The following is a 14,838-nucleotide window of genomic DNA, read 5'->3' on the forward strand; positions in this document are numbered from 1 at the left end:
ATGGGTCAGCATAAGATGGAATACAAATGCCTGCAGACTAAATTCTGAAAACTATCTGACCTATAACATCCAAATGAAGTTCATTCCTTTCAGGCTGTGTACTGAAGTAGGAGATATGTGGATGGTGGTTGTGGAAGGAAGGTAGCTAAAATGAAGACCTGCAGTATGGAGTGGATGTGATGGTATATAGTAAAATACTTACCTGCCTTTTTATTGTTTCCTGAGTAAGGTTATTACCATTTCTTTCTTTCTTTAAAGGATTTGGAATTATACCAGTAGCTCAGTAATAAAGAAACAGTAATTTGCAATTTGGAAGTAACTCATATCATACAGCCCATGTGCTGATTTTTGTTTTGAAGTTTCATACTTGCCCTATTTGTGTTTCAGTTGGAATGCTTTTAGAAATGGTGTTGTGACAGGTGGCTCCCTAATGTTTTCTGCATCTAAGCAACGTGGCGCCATCCCCTTTGTAATAGCGGTGATGTTTTTCAGTAGATGATACAACCTTGTCAATAATTTCTTGTACGTAAATTTGGAGATTTGAAAGAAGCTGGGAATACTGGAAGCACTCCTTTGGCTGCTCCACGTAGCTGCTCCACGTAGCTGTATGCTCTGGGTGTAAGAACGCTGCGTGCGGCTCAGCTGCCGTTGCGCGCTGTCAGCTCAGTGCGGCAGGCGCTGCTTCTGTCCGAGCTCCTCTGGGCAGCGGAGCGCAGCAGCCCGAGCTGAGCTGAGCCGCCCGCCCGGCGCTGCAGGCCCTGCTTGGGCAGCCAACGCCGCCCCCGTCGGACTGCAAAACCCAGAATGCCGCGGCAGAGCATGCGCTGACAGCTCCCAGTTGTCAAAGTGCTCTTGCCAGAGTGGCCGACTGTTTGTCACACACCAAACCCGAAAGGAGAAAATAAACACACTGTTTTATTGAGCTTTAGATACAGAAAATCCAAAGGTAACTGTTCCTTAAGAATTTCTGCGTCGACTGCATGGGTTACTGCATGCAAGCAGAGGTGGTATTGCTGTGGGGATATAGATTTCCTGTTCTGGTTCATGTATTTGCTCAAATACTTATAGCACCTCTTGATTATTTGCTGTGTATGGTAGTCCAGTGTTAGACACGGGTGGCCTGGCAGTCTTTTTTTTTTTTTTTTTAATCCAGTGTTTTTCCATTCAGACTGGCTTTGCTGTTAAAGGTAGGTCTTGACCTTGACAAGAGAGTTGAATTGTGGTGATTTTACCTTTAAGAAACAGTATGAAAATGAATGTGGATTACAGTCTTTAGGATAAAGTTCAGAAACAAATGGCCAAGTCAAGGTACATGTGTGAAACAACTGCTGTGATAGTCACTATAGATAACCCGATGACTAACTGATTTAAATATACTTTACTGATGACAGGACTGTAGTATTTCAGCTGCTGTATTTTTTTTCCTCAATATACTTTTGTGCAGGGAAGGGATAAGCAATTATGCTTTTTCTCTCTGCTATAGAACTGACAATAATTTTCTGCAGTCTTAGGATTAATGGTGATGTTGCTATAAATGCAGTTGATGGAAAGTTACACGGAGCTTGCTGTGTTCTGGTTTTTCTGCAGCACTGCTTTAAACTGCCTCCAGGTTTCCCCTGCCCCATTGGCAGCAGCAGGGCTGCCGGCTGGATATGATAGTGTTTGGGAACTTGCCCTAATGTTGTCTCATAGCATAGCCTTTGCATGAACCCTTGCTGTTCATTTCATACGGAGAGGGGAAATACTAGGGAGCAAGCCAAGTAACTTAACTTATAGCAGAAACGTATCCTTACATTCATTTGAGGTAAAAAAAAGTCTATGAATGACTATGTAGGAATCAAAGAATAATAAACTAAAGGTGTGCATAGGCCATCTCAAAACCATTGTCAGGAGTCACTGACTTTGCTCTTTGACACCTTTCTTAACCAGATAATTGGTTTGGCTGAACTTTACTTCGTTATGTTGAAACAGCAATCCTAAAAACAATGTGGCCAAGCTGTTGTGATTAGCTCAGTAGAAATGCAATAAGGCATTTGGTGATGGCTATCTTTTACATACTTCAATTGAGAAACTGGTTTTGCCTCATTCAAAATGCTTTTGAGATGTACAGATCTCTTCAACTGACTAGAAGTCTGTGACATGTGGAGGATCCTGTTTTAGTTCCATGCAATGATGTCTGCATCTGCATTAGTATTATGGTGTTTTGAAATATTGATCAAATTCCAGTACCTGCCCTCCTTTATATGAATCCCCTCTTCTGTCAGGTATAAGACTCAGTCATGCTATGTACATTCGTTTCTAAAAGTTTAAGCTTCGGTATCGATGTAGCAAATAAATTCCATTGCTAGTCTTTGTCTTGCGCAGCTAAAGATGGCCATGTCTCTACTTAGAACATCCAGCTAACCTCATTTTAATTTTTCACTGTGAAAGCATCAGGAGCGTTACAGCCGAGCAGCACCCCCCCGATTTGCTCCTTTTGGCCTTATATTTCCCTACGAACAGATGACGGACGGTTTTCTGGAGAAGGCAATAGAGCGGGACGCCTTTGCGGCGAAGCAGCGCTGTGCCCCGCAGTGCCGCCGGCCCGGCCCCGCCGCAGGGTCGCTCCTCGTCCCCGCGGCCCCAGCACGGCGATGCCGGCCGGAGAGCCTGGCTGCTTGCTGGGGAAATGGGTACCGGCTCCTTTAAAGGTGCCCTCATCGGAAAGGGGGTGGAGAAGAGCGGAGACTGGTGTCTCTTTAACCTTGCTGAAGGACGCAGCAGTATTTATTGACGTATGCAAATAGCCAGGGGGAGGAGGTGGAGGAGGAGGAGGGTGCTTGGAAAAACAGGAACCAGAATCAGTTTCTCATTGCAGGGTGAGAGCTCTGAGTTCCGGTGTAAGAGAAAAGAGACGTGGCGAAATTGCTGTATATCTCTGCCCTATAAGCACATCTCTCATTTAGACTGAAGGGAAACAAGGCATCAAAAAGGGTGAAGCATCTTAAAAAATATTTTCAAGGCAATCTAGCATGATCAAAGCTTACATGTTCCTAAATGGGGGAGGGGGAAGATTACGGGTTTGCCTTGCAACTTGCTGTAGCATATAGCACTACTAATAGGAGGAGATTTTTGACTGGCAAATGATTAAAGCAGCCTCGTTTGTGCTATGAATGACAATGCTAATAATCTGTCTTTGTGGTTTTTTCCCCTACTGTTTCAGCTGCGCAAACCATGCAGGATGATTTACTGATGGACAAAAGCAAAGCCCAGCCCCAGCAGCAGCGGCAGCAGCAGCAGCAGCAAGATCCAAACTCAGCAGAAGCCCCCTCTACGCCCATCTCGTCAGAGACGCCCAAGCCAGAAGACAACAGCTCAGTGACTAGTATCGGCACATCGGCTCCTTCCCAAAATAGCAAGGAGAAGATGCAGATGGAGTCTCCCATTTTGCCTGGCTTGAGCTTTCACCAGCCTCAACAAGAACCTGCAGCCGGCACCTCCTTGTCTCCCTCCTTCGGCAGCACCTGGTCGACGGGGACCACAAACACGGTGGATGATAGCTTTTTCCAGGGGATTACTCCGGTCAATGGAACAATGCTTTTCCAGAATTTTCCACACCATGTCAACCCTGTATTTGGTGGCACTTTCTCTCCTCAAATTGGCCTAGCTCAGACTCAACACCACCAACATCAGCAGCAGCAGCAGCAAGCTCAGCAGCAGCAGCAGCAGCGGAGGTCTCCTGTGAGCCCTAATCAGGCACCTTTTGCCCAGAGAAATGCTGCTTACAGCCATCAGCCCATCATGACCAGCAAACCGTCTTCCTCCTCTGCATCCTCTTCTTCTTCCTCCAGCTGGAATAACCATCAAAATGCAGCTTGGAGTACACCTTCCAACCCTTGGGGTGGGCTGCAGGCTGGTAGGGACCCTCGAAGGGCAGTTGGAGTGGGGGTCGGTGTGGGAGTGGGGGTCGGCGTACCCTCCCCCCTCAATCCCATTTCACCCCTTAAAAAACCATTCTCCAGCAATGTCATTGCCCCTCCGAAGTTCCCACGGGCTGCACCCTTAACCCCCAAATCCTGGATGGAAGACAACGCGTTCAGGACGGACAATGGCAACAATCTGTTGCCTTTTCAGGTAAATGTGCCTTCTACATAGTGACAGCTATCGCAGTTGTATTTTATTGCAGGAGTGCATTTCACGTTACTTTTCTATGTGAGAGGCATCTCCATACTTCATGTCTGCACTGAATAGTCATCCCACATAAAAGAGATAAGCTTGGTCCCAGGGAGTGCATACTCAGAGGTTCCAAATTTTGGCTTGATGTTAACAGTTTCCTTGTTCTTATAATCTGTTCTTAAACATGACTGGGCTTAACCTTTTTGTTGTTGTTGTTTTTGTTGTTGTTTGTAGCATTAGAAAGGTAGTAGCCTTCTTACATGAAAGGCAGGTTTGGCAGACTGTGTTCTATTTGGTGCTCTATTTTTTTTTTTCCTATGTTTTTCCATATGAGAAAAGCAGGAGACATTAAAATTGCTTGCTTCAGTATTCTAACTGACATGTTAATTTTAATCAAAGGTGCTTTTGGACTTAAAATTCAGTCAATTATTTTATCACTATTGAAATAACTACTTGTCTTTATGCTGGGGCATTTAACAGAGGGATCTGTTCATATGAGGTATATATAGAAAAAGCTGTGTATGTCTGATATTCCCCCTGTGCTGTTATATTCATGGTGGACGTTTTGAATACGTCTAGAAGCAGCGTGGGTGTGTATGGAAAGAGTGGCGTATCTGTCCTTTCCAGTAAGGAAATAACCAATACAATTGGTGTGATTTAGAAATGGCAGGGAGGTATTGTATAAAATAAACTAATGTATGCTGTTCAAAATATTTGCAGAGAAAAGAGACAATAGGACACGACCTTCAGAGCCATATTGCAATGGAGTCTATTTACTAGCTACATAGCTCTGAAATATTTAAAGCTGCAGTGCCCTTCAGTGTTTTTTTTTTATCTATGACGACAAAGCAGATCAATTGCAGCTGAAACTGGGCCACACAGAAGATTTGCAATTTTAATGCAGAATGAAACCTGTCATGGTGTGAAATCCATTTTAAGTTGAAAGAAGCAGGGCATGCACTTGCAGTTTTATTTATATAAGGTGAAGTGAATCACTCTTTTCTGCCAGGCTAGCCTTTTTAGTCTCAGATATATCAAAATTTCCTGTTTTGGAATGCAGTGAAATCTTTCGTGTATGCTTTATTTTAAGGTACTAGCTTTCTCAGTAAACTATGAACTCCCAAACATTTGTAACAGATCGGTTTTGTATGAATAGTGTTTAGCTTGATACTTAGTGTTAGAAACAAAGCAAACAAACAAAAGACAAACCCCACTCATTACTTTAAGAGATCGTTGAAGTAAGATATATGCATTCCTGTGCACTTTTTAGTCCCATTCAAAGAGAGTATCTTATAGTCAGCCCTGATATTTCATTTTGCTGCTTCATTCTATTTAAAGGGAGAGTTGCTAATTTTTTATTGGCTACCCTAAATTAAGGCGGAGTGTCTGTTGATAAACTGCTGGGCAATGTCTCTAGATCTGAAGTCAGGAGAAAGGTTATACTTCAGATACAATATGCCTAGTGAAGCTATTATGTTGCATAGAACACACTAGTGCAAGAGCAGTGGATATAGCACTCAGTCATTCCTTTAGGAGTGTCAAATGTTTCAGTTTACAAGTACTCTTTTATTGATCACCATTTAAGACGTTACAAACTTGGGTAAATTTAGTAGGACAAGCAATAGTGTATGATCTTATGTCTGTGCTTTGGTCAACGTGATACATAAAGTTGTGTATTCATTAAGGAGGTATTTATTATTGCGACTAGAAATTGTCACAGATTAATCTGTCTGGTATTGAGTCATCATGGAGGGAAGAAAGTAAATAAATGCTTTAAAGAAAAGTTCATTTGATTTTTAAAATTAAGGTTTCGAAAATGTAAGGTATTAGTCAGTATATAAATTTGGAAATGTTTCCTTCTCTTTGAACATGATCTTGTGTCTTCCTGTTTAACTGAAAGCAAACACTTAGACTAATTTCAGCACCAGCTGAAATACCAGTCTGATTTCAGAGACTGAGAAAGCTTGTGGTTTTTTTATTCATGTTGTTGTTGTTGTACTATTAAAAAAAAAAAAAACAAGCAAACATTCTTTTTAGTACAAACTGCTGAACTTTGCATATGAGGCTGTGATCTTCATTAATGCCAATTGCTCTTAAACTTCACAAATTGCCAAAGAAATCTTGAAATTGTACTTCTGGTACGAAGCAGCTGTTTACTTCAAATTTACATTGATAAAATGAGTTTCATATGAGTGTAATATTTGCTGCCTGGGTTGTGGTTGCGTTTGTTTGTTTTTCCTCATAGAAATTGGGCAATATGTTGACACAGTAAGTACTGCTTGTCAGCACTATCAAGCAATTCTGGCAGGTTTGTCCATGTACATCTGCCACCCTTCAGAACTGAAGCTTCTGTTGTTGTTTTTAATTTGCCTCAGAAATACCTTTCAGTAAACTTCCCATGCAAGTAAAAATTAGTAAGTTCCATGTACTGACCCTTTATTTTACCTTTCATTGAATTATATAATCATTTTACATTTTTAGTTAATCTTGAATTAATTAATTATTAGCATGTGAAGCTCAAGGTGTTCTGAGTCAAAAGGAAACTCATGTGTTCACTGTTGGAATTAACAGTGATACTTTTTTTTCAGTTCAGATTTTATTCATCAAAAATTTGGTGTAGAGAACTTCTGTAGTCAAGAATCGTATTCTGAATTTGTAATATTTGAAGATAGCTGGTATCAACTTCTGATTAATATATTTCTGAAGAAAAAATAGATTTTTTTAATGTTTCTCTAATGAATATGTGTATAGAGAAATAAGCTAGATGTTTTTATCCCTGAATTTGAGCAGTAGATTAGTGTGCCTTGTACATAAAAGCCTATAAGGTGGCTGCCTGGAGGACCTGTGCTAAATTACAAGAGCACATAAAGTATCAATTGAGAAGAATGCTGTTGGCATCTGAATCATGATCACTGCTGAAAGGCAACTAAAAATGCTTTGAAGGAAACTGTTTTAATATGCATATGAGGAAAATAGATTGCATTGTATTAAAAAAAACCCTGAAGATACAAAGCTGATAGCTGGTAAAGAAGAACAAAAAAGGCAGTTGGTATGGAATGAAATGTACTGTAGCAAATAAGAGTTGGAGATAAGATTGTGGGAACAGATGTGGAACAAGGCCAGATCTGAAGCATAGAAATGCAGCCAGTCTGTTCTGAATGTTCTTTGGCTTATGGGTGGTTTAGGCCAAATTCACCTGTTGTGTTTGTCATGTCATCACAGCAGTGTTTGCCATTATGCCAGGTTATCCTCATTTCTGGTGTTTGAGGTTGACATTAACTGATTGTCCCTGGGACCAGGGCTGCAGCTCAATTCCTTTTTACAGTAGAGCAGTGGAGCTTGAAGAGAGCTATTGTCATCTCGTGCTTCTGAGCTGCTCCCAGAACTCTTCTTTTTTTTCAGTTCTCTCAGGTAAATAATGTATTTCTTTTGGCTTTTTCCTTATAGATATATTGTGATATATTTTCCAATAGACATATTGTGACACAGCTTGTGGGGTTAGGAGGATTGATAGTGCCTGAAATAGATTCTTGAAAGCATGGATAAGAAATTATCTTTACTGTGGAGAAGGCAGAGAAGGAATTAAATATTTGGAGGCCAGTATGTTGATTTAAAGAAGTCGTCTACCATGTGGGATTTTAATAGAACAATAACACTATAGCAAATAAATGAAAGATTTCTCAGAATTTATACAAGTTTTGTTAGATATGCTTCTTTTCCAGTAATGTTCTTTAGAAAGCATCAAAAATGCATAATAGCAAACTGTAGATTTAAAAACTGCATAGCAATTCAGTGCCCTGAAGATTTTGGCGTGTATTGAGTCATTCTTGACAGCTTTACTGATAAATACATCCCTAATAAAAATAAATAATGGGGTATTTACTGTGGATAAAGATAATTTTAACATGCCTTCTTTTGCAGAGCCTGTTAGTAGCCAGGGATCAGAGATAATAATGACAAAACTTTCTTGTTTTCTATTTTTGAGAAAGGAATTTAAAATTTGAAACAGGAATTTGAATAGGAATCAGCATTCATACAGCTGATATAATAAGGTAAATTTTAAAAGATACATGTTTTACTCAAAATTCCAAACATGAAGCTGGTTGGAGTACAAATATGTGTAGATATTTCTGCATCTATACATATTTATATGTTAGTATGTATATTTCTGTATTTAGATATAGATACACTAATTAGGTTCAAGTACCTTATTGTGTGTAGTAGTAAACACAATGGAGCTCTTTAGTGAATGAAATGAAGACTGAGGAAATGGCCACAGTATAATGCTGATAATTCTGATGTGATTTTCAGTTGACAGTTAATAGACAGCTCCATAAGAGGCTATTTTCTTTGAATATTGAAGTTCTTTGAGCCTGTCACATTAGTCCATACATAGCTTTACCTACTCCACTGCAAGTTCGTATTCTAAATATGTATATGCACACACCCACGTGTATATAAATGTACATGCAGTGCACTCATGCACAGAATAATTCTATTCTACTTCCGGGAAAAAATGTTAAAGATCTAATTAATTTCAGTCTTGAAAACTTAGACTTCAAGTCTAGATTTTTTTTAAGCTAAAAATTGCATAACATGTAATAAATGTATTTGAAGACTTTTTGAAGTGCTATTTCCCTGTTCTAAATTTGACGCTCTGGGTGCTGACTTCTTGACAGTATAGTAGGTAATTATAGTGGTAACAGGAGCACTATTGCTGTCCTGAAAACTATTTCTTCAAGTGTAGTGTAATATTAATTCTTCTTATCTGATGCTACAAAAGTGTACTGACAGCCTGTGACTGTGAAATAAGCAAACAAAAATGGCACGGAAGACAAAGTTGTTGTTGTGGAAATAACTTAGTTGGATTTTCTGCTCTCCTCCTGCCCTCTCCTTCCTTCTGACGTGCTTCTGGTGTTACTGTGTCACTGAACATAAATAAGGCCTAAAGTAGCCTGATGCTGAATATTCAGGAGTGAGAATACGTGTTATGCTTCCACAGCAATCTATCAGCTTAAAAGTTATGACTGATACAAGACATTCTAGTTTTAGTATTGTGAATTATATTAATTTTTTGTTGAATATTTGACTGAACTTTTGTGTTTTCAAATACATTAAGCAATAACACAGTACAGAATAACAAATGCATTGCTGTTTAATATTTAAAGTGTGATGATTTGAGCACTAATCATTGATTGCCTTTGATTTTAAGTAAACAGTTGAGTCCCATTTAAGCCCTTACTCAAAATTAATGAAGGTAGAGTGAAGGTGTGAGTTCAATATGCAGGTGAAGGTCTCAGGAAGTCTATAGATAGACAGAACTTTCCTCAAAGATGTTGAAGGTCTTAAAATAGTACAATGGGTCAATGATTTTGCCTTAAAGATTTGCTAAAGGAATTATCTGCCTTTGGAAGGTAAGCTGGAAGGTGAAGAGCATGCTGTTTATTTTGCTGTTTCCTTTCTTAGATTGCATTCCCTGGGTTTATTTATTTATTTATTGACTAAAGGCAGCTTTTGTGAATTGAATGTCAGACAGAGAGATATGGAAAACCAATGCTTTCCTGGCCTAGGTGATTTTCAAGGAGAAAATTTCAAGGAGTTTGCCGTGTGGATGATGAACATTTCCATTTCAAGTAGCTCTCTGTTCCGTAAGATTCTTTGAATGCTTCCTGGATGAAGCACATCAGAGGGGAAGCTAAAAGGTAGCACTGCTTAATTTGAAGTTTCTTAGTGGTTTGAAACTATACAAATCTGATTTTCGCTTAGGCTGGGTAGACTAATGTGCTTTCCAAAACTGTCAAGTTAGTCTGAAGAGAAAAGCATCATCATCAAAATTAGCCAGGGATGACCTGTGAGAGAGATTCAAAGATACTCTGACTTTTTGTTTTTCTTTTTCCTAGTGATCATTTGAGATGATGCTATGAATTTGGAAATACTATTTATATACAAAAGATCATTGTAAAAGCCTTTACAAACTTCATTTTTTTCTTCCCCCAGAAAGCATGCAGTTTTGCTTTTGTAACCTGTAATATCTTATTTAAGAAGGATCTGCTCAAGTCTGCTAGCATAGCCAGCCAGACTTCGTGTGCAAAATGTATTCTTTTCTATTTCCCCTGCTTTGTCTCTCAACTCTCTCTCAACAGAAATCGTTATAAAAATCTTTTTGTGTATAATTGCTGTTTGCAATTACCTGCTGAAAATTGAAGACAACAGAATGTGCGTAAAGACATTCTGCACGATCTTCAAGTGGAATAGAAGTGGAAGTAGGTAGAAGGTTCTGCCTATGCTCAGGGATGATCAGTTTTCTAGTCTATTGCAAGCCCAGTTAAGTGCTCAGTTTCACAATGTCACTACCCAATGTAGGTTTTTTCCACTTCTTATCTCAGCCTACTTGCTCAGTAAGGTGCGATGGAAGTGAAATTTCAGAAAGGGCAGGAAGCAGAATTTTCTAATTCCTGTTGACTCAGCATAAAGTTAGCTAAATTTCCTTTTGGACTCCTGCTGCTATGTGCACTTAGAACTTCCCTTCTACAAGGGAGCTTCCTAAATGTCTATGTCTATTTAAAGGGCTTTTTTTCCCTCTGGCCAATGATAGGAGTAAGTGAAATTTAATTAAAAATAAATAAAAAGTGAAATTACATGAAATGTGTGGTATGTGAGTAGTAAAGAATACATACTGCAAAGCTTTAGGCAAATTTTTCATTCCTAGTAATGTTAGCATTTTGAGTATAAATACATGTAAAATATGTGTGTATGTATCTGTATGTGTTTGTGTATGTACAGACAATTCACTTTCTTCAGAAAACAAGCTCTGTTAATATTCAATGGCGTCTGCCTGAGCACTGCATTGATAAAGTAGGTTTAGCTGTTACTAACATAATTTATTGCTTCTTTTCATACTTACTGTAAAAAGTTTTGTGCAGGTGGAAGTGTCATTGTTCACCATCCTCATTGTCTGGCAAGTGCATTGGAGCAATGTCTTCATTCTTTGGCTTTTAAGCTACTGTGACATATATTACACTCCGTAACTACATTTGAGGTCCCACATTCTTTCATTATCCCTTCTTTATTTAGTTTTCCTGTTCCTTTTAATGGAAATACTATGCAGAAGCATTGCTTTTAAGCAATTGTTATTAGGAAACCACTTGTATATTCTACTAATAAGCAGGTGTTTGAAGATGGATGAATGTATTATTTTTCTTTATAGAAATAAGTCTTCGTTTGTGTCTCTGATTATTACTTGTAAACTTTAGGATTTACAAAAGGCAAGTGGTGAAATGCTGCAGCAAACATGCCTGTATATCTTAAAACTTTTTGGTTTTGTCTTCACAAACTTTAATCATAAGATTCCATCTTCTCTGTTAATAGTATTATTGGTCAAACACAGCTAATTGATATCTTTTCCTTGTTATTCAACATGACTTTGTCTTTTTATTGCATGCCTTTCAAAATAATGTCAGATTAAAAAAAGTCAGTTATTCTTAGGTTTTACAGAAGAGAAGCACTGTGCACTGTCTGTATAAAGACAGATGCTGATCTCCTCTGTTCCATTAGTGCTGGGAGAAGAAGAGGTGGTGTAATTTCTCTTCTAAAGATGTAAATAAAAGGTGCTGCTTGGAGAAACAATTTTCTTCTCATGTTCAATCTGAGAACACTAAGAAGCTGTTATTCAGAAATACTCAGCATAAATTGCTTTTTATTCAAAGCAGAACATCCATTGACTGCCTTTGTTTGCTGCTTGTTTTAATCCTAGGCTAGCACCAGGAAGTGAAGAAAATAAACAGTTCCAGTTGAAGTTAAGGAGTGATTATTTGGGAATTAAGAACTTTTCATTAGATGAAAAAAGAAAACTAGTTTATTTCTTTGAATGAGATCCACTTTTCTCTTCCTTCAGCTGTCTGTGGTCTCTCTATACATCTTCCAAATTGTGCATGTGACAACTTCTACAGACAAACTTTAGTCTTTTTGAAGGTCCATTCTGAAATAAGTTGTGTTGGAAAAAATATTTTTACTATATGTTTAATTATACATACTTGCCAGTGTGTTTCAGAGGCATTTGATATTTGGGGTTCCTGTCAGGGCTTTGGGTGAAGTGTGATTTTTGTGGACATAACTCCTTGTTCTTGTTTCATCCCGTCTTGAATCCATTCCTTTCAAACTTCCCTTCTTCTTCTTTCTGTTCCTGCTTTTTGTTTCCCTTTTTCTTACTGAAGCTTCCCATTTGAGTTGGCCTTCTCTGTTCTGCTTAATCTGTCAAAACTTAAAGCTACAGTGCAAGTCTCAGTAATTTTCAGCAGCCACAAGCTGAATCATTTTCACTTGTTCTATGAGAGCTTAATGTTGTCTGGAATGATTATGCATTTTCTACCTCATAAGAATTAAGAAGGACAAGCTAGTGAGTGTGACTTGCTGTTGAGAACTAGGTTGGAATTGTAACTAAAGAATCAGTACTCTTCCTCATCGCTACTGTCTAGCTTATTTACACTGTATATGTAGAAGAACTAAATTTAGGAACAAGAATTGGAACAAAATTGCTCTGTCAAATTACTACATCTAAAAGCAACGCATTGCATGTTAGATCATCTGCCTTCCATCGTCATGACTGCCATCACCCAATCATTCCTTTTCTCTCTTCTATTGGCCTTCTCTAACTTTCAATTTTTTTTTCTACATCTTCCTGTTAGCTTAGGGAAAAAAAAAATTCCAGACTATCTCATTAAGTATTAAAATGGTAGCATTAAGTTCAGAAAATGTAACTGGGAAATGTAACCCTTATTTTTCTAGGCAAATGTTTGTGCTTTAGTTCAAGGAACATTTTTCATATATTCAGTAACATTTTCATGTTATATGTACAAGCACAAGTTCTTTTTGAATCACTGAGCAGTTCTTTTTTGTATGTTATCATTGTGCATCAACTAAGGTCCAGCTGACCTTTTATCTGCTTAGTTCATTAGGCAGACAACTAGAATTAAAATGCAGAAATCTAAAGTTTATGATGTGTTAAGCAGTTGGAAATGTGGTAGAAAATGAGCAGCTTGGCATCACATGACTACCTTTGTCTTTCCAGCAGCATCCTTCAGAAACATTAAGTGTAATGTATTATTCTACTGTTTTTGCTGTGGTCTCACAAGGAAGTGTTCTCCCCTGAGAACAGAGCTTATTTTAGGTGGGTCGTGTAACACAGTATTTTACTTTGTGAAGGAGATTTGTTAAATGCATTAAAGAATGAACCAGTGGGCAGCTTTTTTTTTAATTTCAGTTTCCTACATGACCTTTACAGCAACTACACATTTGTAAAGAGTTAATAAATGATTAATGTATTACCTGATTATTAGAGTCCAGCACATTAACAGATGGCTTGTAAACAAATTTAATATCATCTTTTGATGTGCTTAGTAACCACTAAGATCCATAATAACCAAATCTATCAAATGTTTGTAGTATGCTTTGTGTTGCTGACATTTTCTCTAAACTATTTATAAAGATACCCTTGAGTTTTAAATTAATGATCACAGTAATAGTTTGGTGCATTTTTTTAGCTTTAAGAGAGTCTCACTTGTATACTCTTTCTAGGCTCATTTGTTTCTTCCTGTGTCATTTAAAAAAATACATAATTCAAAACAATGAAACTCTCACAGTAACAGAAAGGGTTTTTCTTAAAGCTCACGAGGTCTTTAGTAGTAGGTAACTGCAGTAGGAAGACTAAAGCACAGTGAGAGGGTGGAGGAAATCTTCAGGGGTGTGAATAAGTGGGATTTTAATAATGCAAAATGAAAGTGAAGTTGTGGTGTGTTCATATGTGGCTGTCCAAGGTGACAGTGTAACTCATCACTTTCTGTAGATGAGTATTTCAACTAATGAAATATTGCAAACATAAGGTTGGATTTCACATTGCATTAGGAAGGGTCCTCAGCTTGGTGATCCCTGCTGCTTTTGTCTGCTAATAAATGAAACTATACCTGTGATACCTGAGAAACTGAATCAACTGATGTTGACAGCAGAGCTTAAAACTAATGTTTTGTTCTAAGCTTCTGTAGAGAGTCTCTTGGCCCTTGTCTAAACAGGATCACATTCTTCTGACATGGCTTCACAAAGTAGAAATAGAAGATTGCTTATATAACATTTTTTTTTCTTGTTAAGCAAGGCAGAAGTGACTTCCTGCGTTCCATTTACAACTACTTTAAAATGGATTGCAATAAATTTTACAGTTTCTTTGGAAAGGTTCATTTTATTATTATTATTTTTTTTTTTAAAAGAAACTGGAAAGTACTCTTTCTATTTCACCTTGTTTGAATATAAACTCAAACTGGTATAGGTTTTCAAAACATAGGTCATCCCTTAGCTCAGTCTGACATGTAGATGCATGGGAATAATAGAGAGTATACAATGATAATGCATTTATATACGTATGATACATAAAATATGAATACAGATGTAGACTGATGCAAACATACCAGAAGTACCATTTTTCATGCAGCCTGGATCTTTATGTATTTTTTTTTTTTTACCTTTTCACATTTCCATTCCTATCTGTGGTTTGTAGTTGTCCTGAAGTTTACTAATTAACTCTTTCTCCTTTGTGTCCTTCTTTCTCGTTGCAGAGGTCTCAGTTTATACTGATAACTGAGTCCTTGATCTTATGACCTTGTAGTTAGTAATATTAAATATCACCCTGCTTTGCTG

General features: G+C 38.0%; 1 protein-coding gene across 8 annotated transcripts in view; it reads left to right on the forward strand.

Annotated features, from left to right (window-relative positions):
- Nucleotides 1–14,838, forward strand: part of CPEB3 (cytoplasmic polyadenylation element binding protein 3) — an 85,775-nt gene that overhangs the window by 4,543 nt on the left and 66,394 nt on the right. For 4 of the 8 annotated variants that reach the window (XM_090145260.1, XM_031597722.2, XM_090145262.1 and 1 more), the window contains exon 2: nt 3,203–4,113. In XM_090145260.1, coding sequence (XP_090001386.1) covers nt 3,214–4,113 — 900 coding nt within the window. In that variant the 5' untranslated portion in view covers nt 3,203–3,213. Of the gene's footprint in view, nt 1–824; nt 947–2,761; nt 2,974–3,202; nt 4,114–14,838 lie in introns of those variants that run through there. The other 4 variants (XM_090145256.1, XM_090145257.1, XM_090145259.1 and 1 more) reach the window with 3 other exon arrangements.

This window comes from Phasianus colchicus, chromosome 8, assembly GCF_987193195.1.
Source record: "Phasianus colchicus chromosome 8, bPhaCol1.hap1.1, whole genome shotgun sequence".
Taxonomy (NCBI): Eukaryota; Metazoa; Chordata; class Aves; order Galliformes; family Phasianidae; genus Phasianus; species Phasianus colchicus.